The sequence below is a fragment of the Lygodium microphyllum genome, chromosome 26, assembly GCF_053477565.2.
Source record: "Lygodium microphyllum isolate KBCC chromosome 26, Lygodium_microphyllum_v1.1.10, whole genome shotgun sequence".
NCBI lineage: Eukaryota > Viridiplantae > Streptophyta > Polypodiopsida > Schizaeales > Lygodiaceae > Lygodium > Lygodium microphyllum.
Window position 1 is genome coordinate 48,431,370 of NC_141160.1, and position 21,553 is coordinate 48,452,922.

General features: G+C 40.4%; 1 protein-coding gene across 1 annotated transcript; it reads left to right on the top strand.

The window, feature by feature from the left end:
• The first annotated feature begins 68 nt into the window (after positions 1 to 68).
• LOC148013238 (norbelladine synthase-like) lies at positions 69 to 1,301 on the top strand. Its single transcript, XM_087668155.1, has 2 exons — positions 69 to 340; positions 693 to 1,301. Exons 1-2 carry the CDS (start codon positions 160 to 162, stop codon positions 1,013 to 1,015), a joined length of 504 nt encoding a protein of 167 aa, XP_087524281.1. The 5' UTR covers positions 69 to 159; the 3' UTR covers positions 1,016 to 1,301.
• The last annotated feature ends 20,252 nt before the right edge of the window (positions 1,302 to 21,553 follow it).

Below are 21,553 nucleotides of genomic sequence, written 5' to 3' on the forward strand. Positions count from 1 at the left end.
CTTCACAGATCAAATATAAATAGGCATCCCGTGTAGCTTCATGAGATCAAACACACTCAGTCCTTTCCATCTGCCTTCTCTGATTGGCTGGCCGCATTATTACACTGTGGCCGTAAGCTAGCTGTGCCTGTATTCATATTAAGCCCTTATATAGCCGAAATGGCGCCGTCGACGTTCAGTGTAGAGATCGAGTGCAAGGTGCCGGCCAAAAGGATGTGGCGCGGTGCCTATGAGAGCGCCCCTCAATGCCTCTCCAAGGCCCTCCCAAACCTAATTGAAGCGGTCGACTATTCCTCACCTCTCTCGCCCGGCTGCATCGGGACCCTCATCTTCACTAAAGGTATCGCTACCTCGGCTCGGCATTAGTTTTTCGTTGAATTCCTCACAACGGGCAGTCCTCTATGCCCTATAACTGCATGATTATAAAACGACGCAAACGCCACTAGTAGAGTGAGTAATTTGATCGATGTGTAGCTTTGCAAACTATAGTAGAGTCTGTGAAAGTCACAGTACGTGCAGCTCTGTGTCATAAATCGTGCAATTCACAGTGATCTGTACCGCAAACATATCATGAGTTAATCCGCATAACGGACCAACTCTCTTCGCTGGTTTTTTCTCTCGCATGGCCACCAGCACCTGCACTGCTGGTCATCGATTATCGTATTACCGTTTCCAATGTTGTTTGAGTGCAGATCATATCCAGGATGCCAGGGAGAAGCTGCAGGCGGAAGTTTCGTTTGTGAAAGAGAAGTACGTGGAAGTTGACCCTCATGCATACAAGCTCAAGTCTGTGATGCTAGAAGGGGGATTTTTGGTGAGGTTCTTCAAGAGCTACCAGCACACGGTGCAAATCAAGGAGGCTGGAGCGGAAAGCTGTGTTATCCACTATTCCTGTGAATACGACCCCCTCGATGACCAACATACGCATCAATTCCCTGAGGAGGCCAAAGGCGTGGTGATCCAGACATTCAAAGCCGTGGAGGCCTACTTGCTCTCCCACAGTGACTTTGTTTAGATCCTCATGGCAGGGAGCTGTGGGAGTCCGCCGTCAACAGGTCTTCGCCTTTCTTGTTTGTTAAGTCCGTGTTGTATACGAAATACACCACAAATAAAACAAAGGGCGACATTCGTCCGTATATTCAACTTATCACCACATGTCAGATTCATCCACGAACATAATCCAACCCCCCAAAGCTTCCGCTCTCTCTCTCTCTCTCTCTCCCCTGCGTGCGCACGTGTCTACATGGATTCATGCGTAATGATCGTTATATAAGAAATCATGTACATAACATGCGTTCAAATGATATTAAGAATTACCATTTTTTTAATATGTTATAAGGTTTTTTAAATGACACTTTTTACTTTACTAAATGTACGGATTTTTTTCATTTTATAATTAAAAATATTTTTTTAAACATAATCCGATAAATTTTACTAAATATAACACTTTTTCTTTTGAGTTCATGTGGTCTCTTGCATGTTCTATAAGGTGGATCTCTCGAGGAAATGCACAAAACTAGCTATAATTGCTTTCCATGAGTTTTAGGACGGGATGGTGGGAAGGTGCAGCTATAAGCTCTCATGCATCATCCATGCCATAATTAGGGCCATGCCACACACATGTCATGACTAGACTTTTCTATAGTCGAATAAGTAAAATTAATTTATTCCATGGCATCCAACTCATTTTACTTCCTGCATAGCAAGTAGTGGGTCTCTTTTCCAAGGTTTGAATGTGGTTGTAAATAAACTTTATGCATGATAGCAAACAGACTCAAAAATGTGTTGGCTTCCGAATAGTTCTTGTTTTAATACAACACCATATTTCAATATCTTAAATTGTGCATGCTATAAAACTAATCGGATTCATACCCTAGTTAGTTTAGATGGAGTCATCCATGTAGTTACTCTCAATGCACTATTAAAGACCATATTATTGAATGCAAGTTTTTCTCCTAATTAGTATGATTGTCTTCTATAGTTTTCTTGAGAGTCCTCATCAAAATCTTATTTGTGCTTTCATGTTGGCCACCTTTTTAATGGTAGGGTTTTTCGGTGGGGCTAAAAGTAGCGACATGTTTCTTGGGCTACATCTAGCTTTAATCTTCATCAATCATGCTCAGAAACAGCAATGAAATGCTTAATATTCTAGTCTTTATCAAGTCCAAGGCTTCAAAATCCATTCGCAACAATTGACCATTCTTCTCTCTTATAGATAGGATTATATCAAAATAGAAGAAGAGAGAGAAAGAGAGTGCAAAGGAGAAAGAAAGAGGTGGAGGCCATTAAAGCTATGAAGAAGAAGGAAGAATATGAAGGGGATTATTTATTCCTAAATGATGATGAAGGAAACAATCCTCTTCTATCCTATATACTCATATGAGTGTGGCTAGATATTCCCCCATTTATTTTCTCCGAAATAATATTGTCATGTCCAGTTTCTTGCACACGATGTAGCTTGAAGATATGCAAATCCATAAAATTCCCCTGCAAAATGAGATGACATGCATTGAGTATTTGTTGGGATAATATGGGCTACTTTATTAAACTTATCTACAAATAAATTAATACTAGTTATTCCCACTCGTTACAGAATCATAAGCCGCTAATGGTGATATGAGTCCACTTTCCTTAACAATTGTGTAATGCTTGGAGTAATCTTTTGAGCACGAGTTTTATTTTATTGCCATGGTGAACATTTGAAAATGGAATTCTTCAACCTTTATCATCTCTTCCAATAGAATCTTTCAGGAGTCTTAGAATAGGTCTTACCGAAAAAGATCTCAAATGGTTGGCCAGAAGTTAAGACCACTCTTAAGTTGATAGTGAGAAATATCTTTCAGGAAATATTGATTAAATATATGACAATATTGCTCCTTTGAAATTTAAGCCTCTTGTAGCTCCATAATACTACTAGTCAACTATGTTCTACAAGAAATATTGCATTCCCCTTGAAAGGGAATATAAACCACATTATTTTTCCCTCTTGTATATGAGATATCCAAATCATAGCTTTGAGTAGCATCCAACCATTTTCTTTTCTTTCAAGTGAGATTTGTTTAGGAAAGTAAGTGTTTTGGAACTCCATGATTTATCTTGACTCTAAATTTGCGACCACAATGAAGATAACAATATCATTTCTTGATAGGATAAAGCGTGGACAATATCTCTTAATCATAGCTGCTCCTTTGCACTTTTAGTGCAATTATCTTGTGACTTCTAAAGCCTATAATGCCATGATCTTGAAGTGCTACTACACACGTCTCTTCCACTTACATCATATTGGATAGTGGTCTCCTTATAGAAAATCCAAATAAACCAATATTGAGATTAAAGTAAGAAAATCCATGAGATAATTGTGTATTGTAGCATCTCAAAGGAATATATTTTTGAACCTGCACCACCCAGCATTATCTTCAAGCAGGGATATACTACATTTCATAGCAAGTTAGTACTTGAGCATTTTAACCTTACTTTATTATGAATTCTTCTGCGGGTTGGGATGATGATTGTGGTTAATATAATGAAGGTGGAGATTATCCCGATTTCTCAAGATTATTATTACCATGATGATAGATTTTTTGGATGATATAAACACAATGACCCTCTTGACCACCTTAGCTATACCCATCACTTCCATAATTTTTATAGTCCAACTTATTAAGATAATCACAATTAGTCCAAATTTATGGATTATAAGGTATATTAGGTTATCAAAGCACAAGATCCACCTTACTAATATTGAATTATAGTTTTTAGCCCATCTTCTTGAGTTGTGATGAATGGACCTTTAGCGACAATTCCTAGCACATTATCTACTGCGGCTTTACCACCAAGTATGTTGACTATATCTCCTATGTAACCTCCATGGATTTAGGACATGTCTAAATTGTTTAAGGATATAAAAAATCAAGAGATTAAAGTATATAGACCATATGAGATTGGCACTAGAGAGGCATGATTGATGTTAATAACACATGATGCTGAGAGAGAGACACATTGAGTGTGGGAGAGAGACATAGGGAGAGAGCAAGAGACATTAAGGGAGTATCATGACAAGTAAAAAGAGAGTGAGAGACCTTTAGAAGAAGGGACACACACACACACACACACACACACACACAAAGATCAATGGAGAAAGTCCTAATTGGAGTAAGAATATACAATAATTTAGGACCTCCTTAAATAATAGTGGCCATGAGCCTTCCTACATAATATGTATGTAGATGAGATTAGACTTATAAAGGCATCCAGTGAATGGTTATGTTTTTGTAAATTCTAACTTCTTTTGAAAAAATAAGCTCAAGTTAAGACTAAAAATTCAAGGATATTAAATTTGTCTTTCTTTGTGATTCACCATGACATTTATAATATCTAATAGATCTTTGCCATGTTTCTAGGAATGTATAGGACAAAATTCCACTACTAGGACTTTCATTACTAAGAGTTCTTTATGAGGAAGGTTGATGCTCTTTACCATCCTCCTTTCTTTTTTGATTGGATGAATAGAAGTTGAGATAAGATGTATTGATTCATTACAAAAACATTGGCATATCTTAACCATAAGTTAAAGCATTGATAGATGGAGGGGCTTAAGCTACTAGTGCTTTCGTTTCTTGTGAATCTGAAGCAAATGTAATCCTAATTACAGATTTCCAAAAGGTCTCCCAAATGTGTGATATTTATAATAGCATAAGGATTTTCCAAGAGCTTCTACTTGAAAGATTATAGAGAAGTGTGATACCATTATGATTCGTGTGTAACCTCAGGGTCAAGAGTTTAGTTTTCTTTGACAAATAATATAAGTTTCTAAGGTGATAGTAGCCTTGCCTATGAGTTTTCCTCCTGAATTTAGTGATATCAAGTTCCTATTAGTGTGAAGTATATTGTGGATGCACTGTTGTACACCATACTCCACTAATCCTAGCATTAACACTATGATGTTGTAGCTAAATTGGACCAGGTACAATATTATATTTTTTATTCTATTTGATTATCTAACCTTTTTGAGGATACTAATGACTCACAATATGTATATCTCTAGATTTTGCGTTTCTTTCATGCACTACATTTTTGGGTCACATGCTCTCGTTCTTCATTTTTTCTAGCTTCATATCAAAGGGACCCAATGAATGAGGCTTGCCTTTCTCATATATTGCGCCTACTCTAAAAATTGAAACAAAAGGCAAAGACAAGCATGAAAGAAAGAGAAAATAAGAAATCAAGAGAGAGCAACAAAAGGGTGCAAAGTCTGAAAAATTTAGTGAGGTTCACGCACCACCATTAGACCTTGGCATCGTCAATCAAATGATACATATGGCCTTGGTTGACATGCTCCATATCTAATCCCCTTTCCCACTTTTCTCACATCATAATTTAGGGTGCTTGAAGGAGGCTAGGACACACCCTAGCTTGCACAATATGAAGCTAAAAGAAATACTATCTTAATAGGTTCAAATACCAACACAAATTTCATTCACCCCCAAACCTAAGACACCTTAAAGTAAGAGAAGATCTGAATAGGTTAGTGATTATATACCAAAAACTCATAATACAACTCAATACCTCTTGTAATTCAAAACATAGAGTATAATATCACAAATTTGAATAGCTTAGTGATTATATACCAAAAATTCATAATACAACTCAATACCTTTGTAATTCAACACATAGGGTATAACATCACAAATTTTGTAGCCAAAACTCAATGGAAAATGGTGCATAGAGGGTCCATCTCACAACTACTTGTTGCCAAACTTGATAGCCTCACATAAATAGTATAACTCCTTCACAAGAATAAATACTCATGAAAGGTGAACAAAAAATCACTCTCGATATTGTTCATGATGGTACTTTAAGACTCATACCATTGATCAAGGAATACCAAACTTTCCACCAACCATTTGCAAACTAAAAGTATTAGTATCATAATTCCCTTGCAAATACATAATTACTGGGTAAGTAGAATTCTTGAGATCATCTTTAGTAAGGTCTTCCCTTAAGGCACTTTCAACCCACAAGGACTTATTCATGAAGATTCACCTTCACATCTCCATGGAAATACTTGAAATTGACAGACCTTCAATGTATGCAACCTTAACCCTACCTTATTATCTTACCTTCTTCACCGCACAATGGTGAGGAAGTTATTTCCTTTGAATACCATTAAACACATTCCGGAGACCAGTTCTACAGTATCATAGCCACAATTCTCATTTCATTATATATCCATTAATAGCACTCAATATTGTAACAATTCTTACACTATTAGTAATATTTTTAAATAATTTTTCAAATTCTTATAATTATGGTTATATTTTAAGTTGGTAGCCTATTTTCAACAGTTAAAAAGAGAGATTTTTGTACCAGAGAGACATTACAATAGCAAAAAAATCAAACAACCAGCACATATATGGATTTGGACATAGAAGAGCGATTACCAAAGTCCAAAACTAATATGTGTAAGATTGTTTTATCCAACATGTGTCAAATTTCCATTTTTGCATACCTAAAACTGAGAGAGCTCTAACACAAAATGAGGTCATAACACTACTCACAAGTATAGCTAGTATTAATAATGCAAGTGTTTGATATCAAGAATACAATTAGTTTTATCTCAAAAGGACTTTCTAATCGATGCATTTTGTATTTGTCACATAGATCCAAGTCAAAACGGACAAGGAAAAACCATCTTTATACAGTTGGTTTTAACTCAAAAGGACTCTTTAATTGATGCATTTCGTATTTGTCACATAGATCCAAGTCAAAATGGAGAAGGAAAAACCATGTGTTTCATCTTGTTGTGAGCTAGTATATTTGCTATCATGTTGTATATGGCCTTATAACCCTATCGACTAATGCAAGCTATATCACAAGAAATTGGTACATTCTCCACTGATAAGCTATTATGGACATCCATAAGAACCTCATGTAAAGTAATAAATAAATACCATTGGAAACAATAAATTAGAGTTATCTATACCTTTCATGTAAAAAATAAAACATATCTCTTCTAGTGGGGTGGAATCCTCATGGCACGATTATATTGCTCCTCCGTGATGAGTCCCTCCTCGTAGAAATGCTGCCAAGTGGATGCCCGGTTATGACCTCGATGGTAGCCTACCTCTCTAGGAGTAGGCATCCTACCAATGATATGATATTACAAAACAATTTGAACATACAATGTATTAGAACACACTATATAATGAAGTGAAACAAATTACAAAATTTAATTTAAAAAAAGAAATCAAATAATACTTACAAACTCAGCCTCCCATGACTCCCTGCCACCGATCCATAATGCGACGATCCCATGGTTTCCATCTGGATATGTTGCGCCTCTGCATACTGGCGACTTGTCATTTTCTCCATTGCTCTCTTCTTGGCCTCTTTCCACTCCCTGCAGTGGCAATTGGGTGGTTGGCCATATCCAGGGCACCCTTGCTCTTGTCTCCGCAGTGACTCCTTGGCGCGCATCATAAGGTGAGAGCTCTTGTTATGAAGCGCGTCCCTCACCTTTGACCGTCCCCAATCATCTGAGAATCGTGAATTCTCGGGATTAGGGCACCTTCTATGAACTTTCCGCAACACCTCTTGCTACAAACCATTTTTTTGGTGCTTGAAGAGAATCATGCAATCTTTGTATGTGGCATGCATAACACTCCTCAAGTAGGCTATCACTTCCGTCCCCTCAGAGTCATGCAAGATACCACCAACATCAGTGACAGAGTAGTACATTTGTGGAGGCTCAACTCTCTCATTTCCCGGTGAGGGTGATCGAGAGCCACCTCCTAGGCAACCCCCACAAAGCCCTCGACCTCCTCGTCCTCCTGCATGACTCTCCCTCCTCCCTCGACGGGCACTACCCTCTACCTCACTCGATGCAGGTGCTTCTGCAGATGCACGTGCTTCGGTCGATCCATGTACCTCAGCTGATCCATGTGCATCAGCTGATCTATGTGTATGCATAGTGTGTGGAGTACCTGTTAGTAGAGGTGTGCCAAGGTTTGGTGTTTGTGCGGCACTGCTAGGCAAAGATGTGATAGGTGTCCCAGACATCACACTGAAAACCTCCTTTGCAGTGGGAGGGCGACCAAGATAATTGGTCATCTCCCCCATGAATTGCTCCTTGTTTGGAAAACATCAAAAAAAGCTACTAACACCTCTAGAAAACTCTGCTAACGTGTTGTTCATGCGTTCCAACTTAGGATAAGTGCTGGAGGATCTAGGATTCCACTTCTACACAAGAAAAATCATATTATCCTCTGCAGATAAAACATATTACATGATGCGTCTATATCTGTGTCTCTGTGTGCATCTCTCAGCGCGTCTATTTCTACGTCTATACCTGCGTCTACACTGTCATCTAGACGCGTTGATAGACGCGCACAGTCGGACAATTTCTTTTCAAACTTGGTTAAAAAACATGCAAAAAAACCTCCATAGATGACAGATTATAGCATGTAAAGAGAGAGAAGAGAGAGACAAACAGACAGAGAAAGCAAACAAGATTGAGAGAGAGAAGAAGAACTCACCTTCTTTGCTTGTTCCGACGGGTGGCGGCTAGGTTGCAAGCTCCTTGTCCTCCTTCTCCCTTCCCTTGGTAAGTTGCTTGAATCTTCTTCTCTTCCTTGCTATTTGGCTCTTGTTCTTTACTCTTTGGCTCTTCTTTCCTCCTGTCCTCTTTTTACTCTTATTTCCTTGCCTCATTGTCTTCATGAAGTGATAGATAGACATGAGTAGTGATGTTGAGCTCGAACTGTAGAAAACGTGCAAAAAAGGAGGAAAGCACAGGTTTGAAAAGAAAGCCACAACTGTTTTTAAATTTTTTTATATTTGCGTAGCGCGTCTGTAAGCGCATGTAATTGCGCATGTATATGCGCAGATAATACCTATTACACGTGCTGACAGATGCGCAGGAACAATTAAACTGATTAGATACTAGCTTTTGGTTGTTTTTGGATCAACATGACATGACTTTCCTAGTCTTTCAATATCAAAATGTTTGCCTACATGTTGTAAGTATCAATGCATGCATTTAGGGAATATGACATATATAGATTGTATGTGCATAGTGGTCCAAGAAATCAAGCCTCTTTCTTATTTGCAGGCATTATATATTGTAGTTAAACTCTAACAGTTTATATTATGCAAAAAGGTGTCATTGATTTAAGCTAAGATCTTGATCTACATTGCTATTCATACAATTTCATTTATGTTGGGTTGGCCAATCTGCTTGATTAATGCAAGATATGCTTGATATGATGTTTTTTATTGAGAATACTGGTGAAATATATAGAAAATCTTGAGATAAGAGATGGTACACTAGCAAATCAATTGACCTATGTGGTGACATATATAACAAAGCTTGAGGATAAGAGATAACACATTGGCAAGTCAATTGGCATATATGTGGTAACTTACTAGACCATCCCACTTACAATTGCATGCAAGTTTCAATAGGTGAATAAAGCACGAATGGTTTTCAGCTAGAGAGAGATAATGCAATGAAGGTGTATACAAAAGAGATAGAGAAAGGCATATTATCCATAAATCAATCAAAGATATGTACATGAAGTGACTTGATATAGTAATTAGAGTATCATCATTTTTAGGATGCTCCATTGACTTCTGCGAGTTCCTATAACCTTGAAGTAGATAGCCAACCACACTGTCCATGGAAGGAAAACTTGACCTCATCAAATTAACCAAGTTAATTTACTTATACATTTCATAGATAAGAGATTTGTAGTTGGCTTGTTGGTATTGCAAAGTACCCTTACAGTGATCTATTTTAGTCACCAACAGTGGAGAGAGAGAGAGAGAGAGAGAGAGAGAGAGAGAGAGAGCTTAACTGTTTGATGTCATTTGGTCTAGGCTGGTTGAAATCCTTGGTGGCGCATCTCTTTGTCGCCATGGCTGCTGCAATACAAATACAATAATTACACCACAACTCCCTTAATTACATTGCGCACAGAGTCCTTCCATCATAATCAGGCTGTAAATATGCCCAGCTGATCGTCAACCCTCTTCCATTATGCTTAGAATTGATCAGCTCGGTGCATGAAAGATTGTTTTGCATTAAATAGAGGACAACCAAGGGATATTGGAATTATTATAACTCACACAGAGCATTGATCCTGCAGTAGAGTATGATTACGATTAGGATTAGGCACTGAGTAAGAAGAGAGACTGTGATGCAGTCGCTTCGGGTAAGGCAATTATTGTTGGGGAGCTCTCTGGTCTCGATATCGCGTTAATTTGCATTGAGTGATAACATAACGAAATTGAGAGAGAGAGAGAGAGAGAGAGAGAGAGAGAGAGAGAGAGAGAGAGAGAGAAGGAGAAAGTAACATAACATGGCATGATAGCTGCAGCCTGTGTGTGTGTGTGTGAGAGAGAGATGATAGCTCAGAGAGAGAGAGAGAGAGAGAGAGAGAGAAGAGCGAAGAAAGGACGTCGAGGAGCCAAACTTCTAAGCTAAAGAAATGATGAATATGGTTTCCAATAATTTATGTATGTCTCTGCAATAACAGATGGGACTCATCATGGGAGCCGACATTTCACCGTAAGTCTCACCGAGTCCGCTGCTTTTCTGGACCATCTCATCGATTAACAATCCGATGGAAATACCTCCTCGGAACCCTGATTTCTAAGATAGCAAAGAGAGCGTATCCAGGAGAGTAGATCATGTGGATGTCCTCGTCGTTGCATTCAAGCGATGCAATAGCATGCAGGTGGAAAAATCAAGTCGGATCCATGAATAACCCTAGGGCTCCATCGTGTCGACACTAAAAATAATGCTATATGCATAAGTCACATCATCTGAGAACCCGAGGCATTAGCCTGCCCACATCATATCAACTCAAGAGAGAGAGACACACACACACAGACATCATATCAATTGAAGAGAAAGAGAGACAGAAAGGACATGTAATCTTTAGACAATCCCAAAGCATCGTGAGTTTTGGGATACGATGCGCAAATATAGCGGAAATTGCTTGTAACAAACACAATATAGTGACATGATGAATCATCGGTGGCACCAATATAGATAGTAATATCACGAATCATCAGTGTCAACAATTTACCTATTCGGGAATCTTAACGATAAATTAACTCATTGGAAACTTTCTATACCACTACGAATTTGCAACATGTTCATGTAATTTGAAGCCCATTTGAGGTGTTTTGAGGATTTGGGGGTCAATTCACACCTAAATTTTAAGAATTAAGACCCCCTCTCTCTCTTTCTTTTCTCCCTCCCTTTTAAATTAAATTCCTTCCCCCTCTCTCTCTTATTTGTAGGGCCTAGGTTCTCTCTCTCACTCTCTCCTTTAATTAAATAAACCTTCTTTTTAAATCAAAAGTCTCTCTCTCTCATTAAACTTTTTAATTTAACTTTTTTAATTAAATATTTTTTAAAATTTTAAATTTAAAGTTTTTCAAGTATAATTTTTTTAAAATTTTAAATTTAAGGTTTTACTGTTAAGTAGTAAAGTCGGACCATATGAGAGGTTTGGTCATATTCAGGGACTTTATGAGAAATTAAAAATATATGCATTTATTTTCGCACTATAAGCACGTTTATAAACGTGGATATATAGACGCATTCTGTATACTAGCATGAATAGACACACTGATATACGCGCTTATAAACACTCCCGTTTTTTCATGTGTATAGTGCGCGTCTATAGGGCCTTTCTCTTGTAGTGTTGGATTACTTCATGAAAACCCTAAAAGGCTTTGTGCGACAATGAGCTCAACTAGAAGGTAGCATGGCTGAGGGTTGGTTGGTGTCTAAGGCATTAATGCATATCTCATAGTGGCTACCAACAGTGGATTCAGATAACAATATGCTATGGTCACTCAAGGACGATGTTAGACTAATTGGAGATATGGTGGTTGGAAATGGGATAGAAAAAAGGATGGATGCTACAATGGAGGAGAAAGTGAATCATTTTTGTATGTTACACCATGCCTCCATGGAGGCATGGCTCGCTAGCCAGGAAAGATCGGGAAGAAGCGCAATCTGAATTTTCACATGTCATGGCAAAGTTCAAGAAAGAGAGCCGATGGCGAGTCACAAATCCAAACACCGTTATAGAAGAGATTGAGTATTTTGGGAACTTGCAAAGTATTATCACGATGGATTACAGTAGCTTCTCCATGATCCTATTCAATGTGCAATGGTTCAAAGTGGTATTGAAAGGAGCCGGGGCAACTGCTCAATGAATTCCATCTAGATTTCTCGAAATAGATTCCGAAAAAAGAAGGATGGATTTGCATAACACATTTGTCTTACCGGATCATTGTGAATAGGTGCATGAACTCATATTTTTTTAAACTTTATTACGACGTGGTATATGCCACAAATGTTAAATCTCTCTTGTATGTGATTTTCAACAGGTAATTTTCTATCCAAACCCCCAACAACCTTGATGGTGTTATGTTGTACCTTTAGCTCCCTAAAGTGCAAGAGTATATGATGAAAGCAATGTTTCCAACGTAGATGAGGACAGTATGTAAACAAAGGGGTCGATATTGCAAGGGGTGGAGCATATTGAGGAGGTAGAATCGGGTAACGATAATGGAAAGACAAGAGGCCAAGAATTCTTTGAAAATGAGGTGAACTCATCCTTTTGTGGTGACCTGTCTATCAACCTTCTAGTGTATGTGGAGTTGTGTCAGGAGATTGACATGGGACCATAGGCTACGTCATACTTGTAGCATCCACCTACCCAATTCGTTGATGAATTGCTTATAAGGGTACTCTAGAAGTTTTAAGTAATATCATTTTTTTAAGATGTATATTATCATGCTTTGCTTGAATCTTTATATTGATTATGTTAACATGAATCTTTGTATGTGTGCAAGTGACCTTTGTGGATATTTGGACACCACGATGAGTCAAGAAATGAGCAACGAGGAGTTGTAGGAGACCTTCACACGTATGTCTCCATATCAAATGGCTCAATTCAGAGATATGGCGGACTAGGAATTTATCTCAGACACCATTAGGCATTTCGTGAGATCTAGTTTGGCATGCTTTGTTGCTTCCATTTCTAGTAGATAAGGTCGATGCTCTAGACTTGGGCCAAACGAAGGGAGTGGTTTTGGGGGATGCTACGGAGATGTGGATACGATGAGCCCCCGGTTACTCAAGATATACATACTACTCCTCGCTCTTGTGCAGGTTCAAGAGAGGGTGGCTCAGGTGGTTGTTATGGAGGTACCGACGCAGTATCTCCATCTCGTCATTCTTCTAGAGTTGCGTCACCTATGGGATTTGTCACATCTATGGGGACATCTACTCCAATCACTCCATAGTGGTCCATTGCAAGTGGCACCCCTATGGGTGCTAATCTCAGAGATACCACCCCCATTGAGTACACCAGATGTATAGGGGTCTCCTAGATATGCCTAGAAGTGCAGTCGCAGGAGATAGATGACACATCTTAGATATACCCCAGAGGGGTATGGATACCTTGTAGATGATAGAATAGGAGCTTTTTCTTTATATTCTTCTCGCTTTATTTTTTGTAATATCTCTTGTACTGACAATAGTATTTCTAACAGTTGTACTTTATTTTCTTTGCAGCACTCCATTATAAACCACAATCCCACCTGCCTAGAGACTCGATATGCAGAGAGACATGGTCTCACTACATTGATCAATAGATTATATGCACACGGTGGCCCAGTAAGTCACTAATCTTTCTTGTCCTCCATAGTAACTATTTTTAATTAAAATGCATTATTGTATGGTGGATTGATGTATAATTGTTTCTTTTTTTGCGGAGTCCATTTGATGCTCATTTGTATCATCGGCACGAGCTTTCAGATATGGCGAGGATCTATAGCTCGTGCTTGGATTCATGGAGTGCACATCCTCTTCTTTTTTGGTCCTATGATTTATGTAGGCATTTTTTCTATGCACTATGTTATTATCATCCTTTGTATCTTACGATGATTCCATGATGCTTTCATTAAGTGATATTATATTTATTTTATGTATCAATCTAATGGATTCAAGTACACTTTTTCTTCATTTTGAGGACCATTGTACAATCTATATATAACCCATTTGTACAATGTAATTATAACACATAGTGCTACATTAAAATAAAAAAATTTGTAATCGTTTCAATTGGCGTTGCAAATTTACTACACGCGTTGCTATTGGCATTGCAATGTGCATCGCAAAGCGTCACCATTAGCATTGCTATGTGTGTCATTATTAGCGTCGCAAATGCGATGCCCATAATGACACTAATAGTGACGCCAATAGCGATGGTTCTATGGAGATGCTAATACCGATGTGTTTAGCGACAACAAGGGCACTTTTTTTAGTGAACATTTTGTCACTTCAAACGTTGGTACACTACAAGATATAGACCTTATAGCGACGTTTAAATACAAACAACAAAATTTGCCCCCATCGTCGCAAAAAGCGTCGTTATTGATGACGCCATAGAATCGTCGCTATATGCGTCGCTATATGAGAATTTGCGACGCTCATAGCGACGCCAATAGCAACGCGAGCAGTAAATTTGCGACGCAAATAGCGACAGTAACAGAGAAAAAAAAAATTTGTGGCAGGGCAGCAAGCTATCCTACCACATATAGCACTGTGTGCTGTATGAGAGCCATACAAAATAGTTTCTGCACTGTTGCATACAAAGCGTTTGCAAACAAAAAGAATGTATACTAAAATCATAAAACTGATACATGAAATAAATACATGATCGCATAAAATGCGATTGGTACAATCATGAAACGATATCACTAATACATAGAAAATGTCTACATAGATCAGGCGACTAAAAACTAAAGGTGTGTAAGCTCTAAGGATCCAAGGGCGAGCTACAAATCCTCGTCCCCCGAAAGCTCGTCCCGCTGCAAAGGAGCATCAAACGGAATCTGCAGAAAAAGAAACAACATATCAATCCACCATACAATAATGCATTCAAATATCTCATGGTAACTACGGACAAGAAAGATGAGTGACTTACAGGGCCGCCGCGTCTATACAATCGGTCGATCAATGCCCTGAGACCCTGCCTCTCTGCATATCGAGTCTCAAGGCCTTGCGGATCGCGATTTGTAACGGAGTGCTACAAAGAAAACAAAATGCTAACTGCTAGAAACATGATTGTCAGTACAAAGAATATCTCAAAAAAACAAATAAGCAAAACAAAAGAGAAACTTACAAAGTCCTCCAAATACGTCCTGTGGCCGCCACTCCCAAGATGATGCACCGATCCGGCCTATTCGTGCCCTCGCTGCCTCCCACTGCTGACTCCAACGTCTTGGCGAATTTGTAGCCTCCTCCCTCAGTCGGCGCCAGTCGTCTGCATCTAACCACTCGGGCTTTGGAGCCCCACTCTTGATTGCCTTGCATGCGTCGGATCGTCTATGTGACATGTATGCACGCATACAATCCATCATCCAGCCCGTAGAGAATCTATCTACTGCGGCTGGCACCGGGAACTCCTCGTGCAAGGATGCTACTATGTAGTCCTTGCTCCCCTCCGGTATGTTCCTCCAATGATCCAGGACGTTGTGCCGAAAAACTTGTTGGCACAACTCCCTCATGCGAGCCATCACCCTCCTCCCCTCATCATTCATGATGATGGCTCCTGACCTACTATCCACTAGGTATCCATAACCCCTAGGAGTCTGCCTAAGATGGGCCCTCTCCCATCTTCGTCCACGCTCCTGGGCATATCCAGGAGACCCCTGTACATCCGGTGTACCGACGGGGGTACCCTCTCCCGGAGTGCCACCAAAGGGGATGCCACCAAAAGGAGTGCCACCAAAAGGAGTGCCACTCAAAGGGGTGCCACCAAAGGGGGACATCCCCACAGGTGTGACAAATCCTGGAGGTGACGCAGCTCCAGTTGAACGACGAGACAGAGACACCACGTCCGTGTCTCCACAGCAGCATCCCCCTGATCCTCCTGCAGTCGCAGTCCCTCCCTCTAGCCCAAGTGGCGAGCATCGAGATCGTCTGCTCGAAGCTAAAGCATCTGATCGCACTGAAGCTGATCTAGCAGAGCGCCCTGACGAAGAACGAGACAGCTCCTGGTCTGCCATCTCTTTGAATCTCACGAGCTGATCTGGAGACATGCATGCCATCATGTCCTGAAACTCCTCATCGCTCATCCCTCGACTCATCCTGAAAATGTCGATACTTGCACAGATAAAAAATGATGTTAGAATAATCAATTTAAACTATACAAAGCACATTAATATAAATCATTTTTGAAAAATCTCTCTTAAAATGCATATCTTATCTACCTTTATGGAAGATCTAAACAACGAATTGAGTAATACAATTCTCCAAGAATGAAGTATTCTATGGTTCCATGTTAATCTCCTGACACAACTCTGCATACACTGGAAGGTTGATAGACATGTCACCACAAAAGAACGAGTCTGCCTCGTTCTCAAAAAATTCTACGACTTCTGTATTTCCATCATTGTTAGAGGATGCGGGCTCCAAGCTTGCGGTGGCCTCCACCCCTTGTAATATCGACCCCTCTATTTGCATATTTTCTTCATCTATGCCTGGAACATCGCTTTGATCATATACTCTCGCACCTCGAGGAGTTGAAGGTATAACATACCACCATCGAGGTTGTCGGGGGTTTGGATGGAAGATTACCTATTCACAAACACTTACAAAGCGAGTTCAAACCATTGTGACATAAACCATGTCATATTACAATTAGCAAGCAAATGACTATTTGCACCTATTGACAATGGGCCGGCAACACAAAGGTGTCGCGCAAATCCGTCCTTTTTTTTTCGGAATCTATTTCGAGAAATCCAGATGGACCTCGTCAAACTGTTGCTCCAGCTCCTCCAAGTACCACTTTGAACCACTGCACATCGAATAGTATCATGGAGAAGCTACGGTAATCCACCGTAATAATACTTTGCAAGTTCCCAAAATACTCCATCTCATCCACAACCATGTTGGATCCGTTGCTCGTCGCCGACTCTCTTGCTCAAACCTTGCCATGACACCACAATCCATTGTGGAGCGCATTTTGTCAATACGCTCCACCCGAAAATGCCATCCGCGCGACCACGCTGCACTATATATTTTGTACTGCACATTGAAACACTCAAATTAGATGTAGCAAGCAAATTTAGATACGGCACATTCTAAACCCCTCATTACCTTTGGACTACATCCCCTTGAGAACTCCCACTCCTCCATTGAGACCTCTGTCCCTTCGCTGGATGCTGCGGTCAAGGCTCCATGCAACCATCGTGTTGACATAAACCGTGGCATCTCCTCCATGCCTTTGGGATATCGAATCGGTCAGTGACGCGTACTGCGTCGGAATTCAGCTCGCGCTTCCTCTCGATCTTGCCTTGCAATCTAGTACTTGGCGAGCCACGTCTCCATGGAGGCATGGTGCAACATACAAAAGCGATTCACCTTCTCTTCCATTGAGGCATCCATTCTTTTTTCTATCCCATTTCCAACCACCACATCTCCAGTCAGCCTATCATCGTCCTTCAGCGTCCATAGCATTTCATTGTCTGGTTCCACCGTTGGTAGCAGAGATATGCACTAACGCCTCTGACACCAACCAACCTTCCGCCATGCTACCTTCTGGATGAGCTCGTTGTCGCACAAAGCCTTTCAGGGTTTTCATGAAGCGCTCCAGGAAGAACATCCATCGCGTATGGACAGGTCCAGCAATCTCCACTTCGTCCACAAGATGCACAAGAAGGTGAACTTGTATCGTGAGCATGCTAGTGGGCAGGTATTTCTCAAAGAGACAGACCATCTCAACTGCTCCCCGCCTTGTGGATTCAATAGAGGACGTCTTAATCTCTTTCTGTGAGATCCATTGCACCAAAGTCGACAACTTGTAAATGGCCCTGCGAATTTCTGGAGTAAGGCATCCCGCGATCGCGATCGGTAGAACAAACTGCCATAAATGAGAAAGCATTAAGAATAATGGTCACTTTTGAAATTTCAAAATGTTCACGCTAATTAAAATCCATTCTGCTCACAAACTTGACATATCTTATGCCAATCATGGGATTTTAGCCCAGACATTTGGTCATCTTTAGAAAATGCAGACATGAGAGAACGCATCATACCCGTCGGAGTGCGGATAGACTTGATTACTTGCTTCAAAATGTGCTCTTCTTTGGTAGACAAAACCCAGGGAGCACGAGGAAGCTGCACTCCCCCTTCAGCACTCGACTGCGGCCAAAGCGCCTCCATCTTACTTACCTCCTTTAAATCCATTCGTGACCCTATAGTGTCTCTCTTTCCTGTGATGTGGTCCCATAGCAAGCTGCCCACATTTTTCAAAATATGCATGGGATCCAACAAGTGGTTGACCTGTAAGTGGGTCCAATATGGCAACTCGTAGAAAACTGAGAACCGTCGTATTCCATTTGGATGTGATTCCGGGTTTACCATTTTCAGCTCATACCAGCTTGCAGCGTTCATACGTGCTGGGGGTCGTCTAAGAAAACCTTCCCTGAGTTCATGATCCTCCGGCAAGAAAGCGGCGTGCCCTTGATATACCATCTTCTTCATGGTTTGTGACCTTCGGGAGTCTAACTGTGGCCCACACAATGGACATGCATGATAACCTGAGGTAACCAGACCTGTAAGGCGATCCACGACCTAGTGAATACTTGATTAAATGAAATAAAATATAGATATTACCAGCGAGAACAAAGGTCTGCTCACCTGAGCACTCTCCCAATCCCAGAAAGTCATGCATCGTCCACATGAGAATGGCTCGAATGTTGGCTGACTGCCGACCATCGCGCCTGCTCATATCTTGCACCTTGACCCCCTCCTCCCACAAAATCTTAAGCTCATCGACTAATGGACGAAGATACACGTCCATATTTTTTACTTTGTAGCGGCCCGGGATGAGCAAGCTAAGGATGAGATGTCCTTTCTTCGTAAAAAGCCATGGAGGGATGTGCTATAACCCTTCTACTCGTAAGTTTACAGTGAGCAGAGATGTTGTTTTTGATGAGATGAGTAGCTGGTATAAACCAGTAAATGTGATTGATAATGTAGATGCACAAAATGGTAATGGTGCACAGAATTCACAACAGCAGTCACAAGATATTAGTGGACCTGGAGTGTCCTCTAGCAGTCGTTCACATTCTTCACCATGGACAGGCAGATTGAGATCAGGAGAATCTTCTCAAAGCAATGAAGGTAGTGGTATGCAAGTATCACGAAAAGGAAAAGAGAAGGTAGATCAGTCCATGTTTGATGTGAATGGAGGTCACTCTTATGTGGATGGTGAATCTAGTGGCTCAGAACAGAGCATTGATGATAAGTTGGGTATTCCTTCTATTGTTACTCCTGGAGTAAGGAAGACCGGGATGTTTTGAGAGCACCTGGAAGTGGGTCTACATTGCATAGGTCTACCAGAGCTAGGTATCCTGTGGATAGGCTAAAATATGATGGATTTACAGCCATTCGCTATGCCTATATAGTCAAAGTGATACAGGAACCATAACCCACTTCTTTTGAGCAAGCCATGGGAAAAGAAAAATGGGAGAAAGCCATGGATGAAGAAATGGATGCTTTGGAAGCAAATGCTACATGGGAATTGGTACCTTTGCCTAAAGATAAGAATGCAATTGGTTGTAAGTGGGTTTATAAGGTGAAGCACAATGCAGATAGTTCTGTGAACAGATACAAGGCAAGATTAGTAGTCAAGGGGTATACACAAACATATGGCATTGATTATGAAGAAACATTCAGTCCAGTTGCAAGGATGGCAACCGTAAGAGCAGTCATTGCTATGGCTACATCAAAGGGATGGTCTTTACATCAGATGGATGTAAAGAATGCCTTCTTGCATGGTGATTTGCAAGAAGATGTCTATATGGAGCAGCCACTAGGTTATGTGCATACTGTTCATCCTGAGTTTGTTTGTAGGTTAAAGAAAGCCTTGTATGGCTTGAAACAAGCACCTAGAGCATGGTCTGACAAGATAGGACAGTGTCTTGTCACTATTGGCTTTCAAATTTCCAAGGCAGATTTCTCACTTTATGTAAGAAAAACAGAGAAAGATATTATGCTGCTTGTCATTTATGTTGATGATTTGATTATCATAGGTGATAGTGATGAAGATATCTTTCATGTGAAAATGCTATTGAAGCAGAAGTTTGAGATGAAGGATTTGGGAGAGCTGTGTTATTTCTTGGGCATTGAGGTGATAATATCACCAAGTGGAATATAGCTCTCGCAGAGGCAATATGGATTGGACATGCTGTCCAAATATGGGATGACAGGGTGTAAGCCTATTTCAGTTCCTTTGGAGCAGAATGTGAAGCTGAGCGCAGTTGTAGGTGAGCTTTTGGAAGACCCTACTATGTACAGGCGCATAGTAGGAAGCTTGATTTATATGACTATTACCAGGCCAGATTTGAGCTATATTGTTGGATTGGTAAGTCAGTTTATGCAGGTTCCAAGGAAACCGCATTTGGATGCAGCTAGACGCATACTCAGGTATGTGAAGTCCACATTGCAGTATGGATTATTTTATGAGACTGGGGTTCAGATACAGTTGCATGGATACACTGATGCTGATTGGGTTGGTAGTATTTCTGATAGACGATCTACCAGTGGATATGTGTTCTCTTTTGGGAGTGCTGCAGTCACTTGGAGCAGCAAGAAACAGCCTACAGTTGCCTTGTCGAGCATAGAGGTTGAGTACAAGGGTGCAGCAATGCTTGCATGTGAGGTAGCTTGGTTGCATAAGCTACTTTATGATATGCATCAGCCTACAGATGGGCCATTTGTCATTTATTGTGACAACATGAGTAGTATAAACTTGGCAAATAACCCAGTATATCATGCTAGAACAAAGCACATTGAGGTGCATTATCACTATGTGCGGGAGAGGGTTTTACTAGGTCTTATTGATCTAGTCTATGTCAGCACAGAGGATCAGGTAGCTGACATTTTACGAAGGCATTGGGCGCAGAGAAGCTGCGCAAGTTTAGGGACCTGCTTGGTGTGCAGGAATTGGGATTGAGCTTGAGGGGGAGTGTTGAGATATCGATCTCCACTCGTGATATGCCAGGGTGACCATTGTGCATTTATGTCACCGACTTGTTAGTTGCAGATGCGGTTGGTACACCGCCCATGAATAATAGCTAGATGACAGCTATCCTTATCTACTCTAGTTCGTGGTTCAGTTAGTATGCCACCTTGATTAGTTGAGTTTGGTTTGAGACCCATATATAGGGTTCTTCTATTTCTTTGTATGAGAGTTCTTTTGGCTTACACAACTAAGAAGAGAAAAACTGTTTTCAACCTCCACCTTTGTGTGTATTCCCCCATTCTGTAAGGGCAACCCCCCCCCCCCCCCCCCGAAGGAATGTATTTCTGCTCAACCCAAGTCCCTTAGGGAAGAGCTCAGTTACAATCAACCTGAGAGTGAGAAGAAGTAATTCTCACTCTCACAAGATCATGCAAAGATGTACAAACACACATGCATTATCTATTATGCAATGATAAAAACTGATTTCTTTA

Bases quoted from the DNA above. Each gene is read 5' to 3' on its own strand.
- LOC148013238 (XM_087668155.1), top strand. From the start codon at position 160: ATGGCGCCGTCGACGTTCAGTGTAGAGATCGAGTGCAAGGTGCCGGCC. The intron at 341-692 runs GTATCGCTACCT...GTTTGAGTGCAG, and splicing joins GACCCTCATCTTCACTAAAG to ATCATATCCAGGATGCCAGG.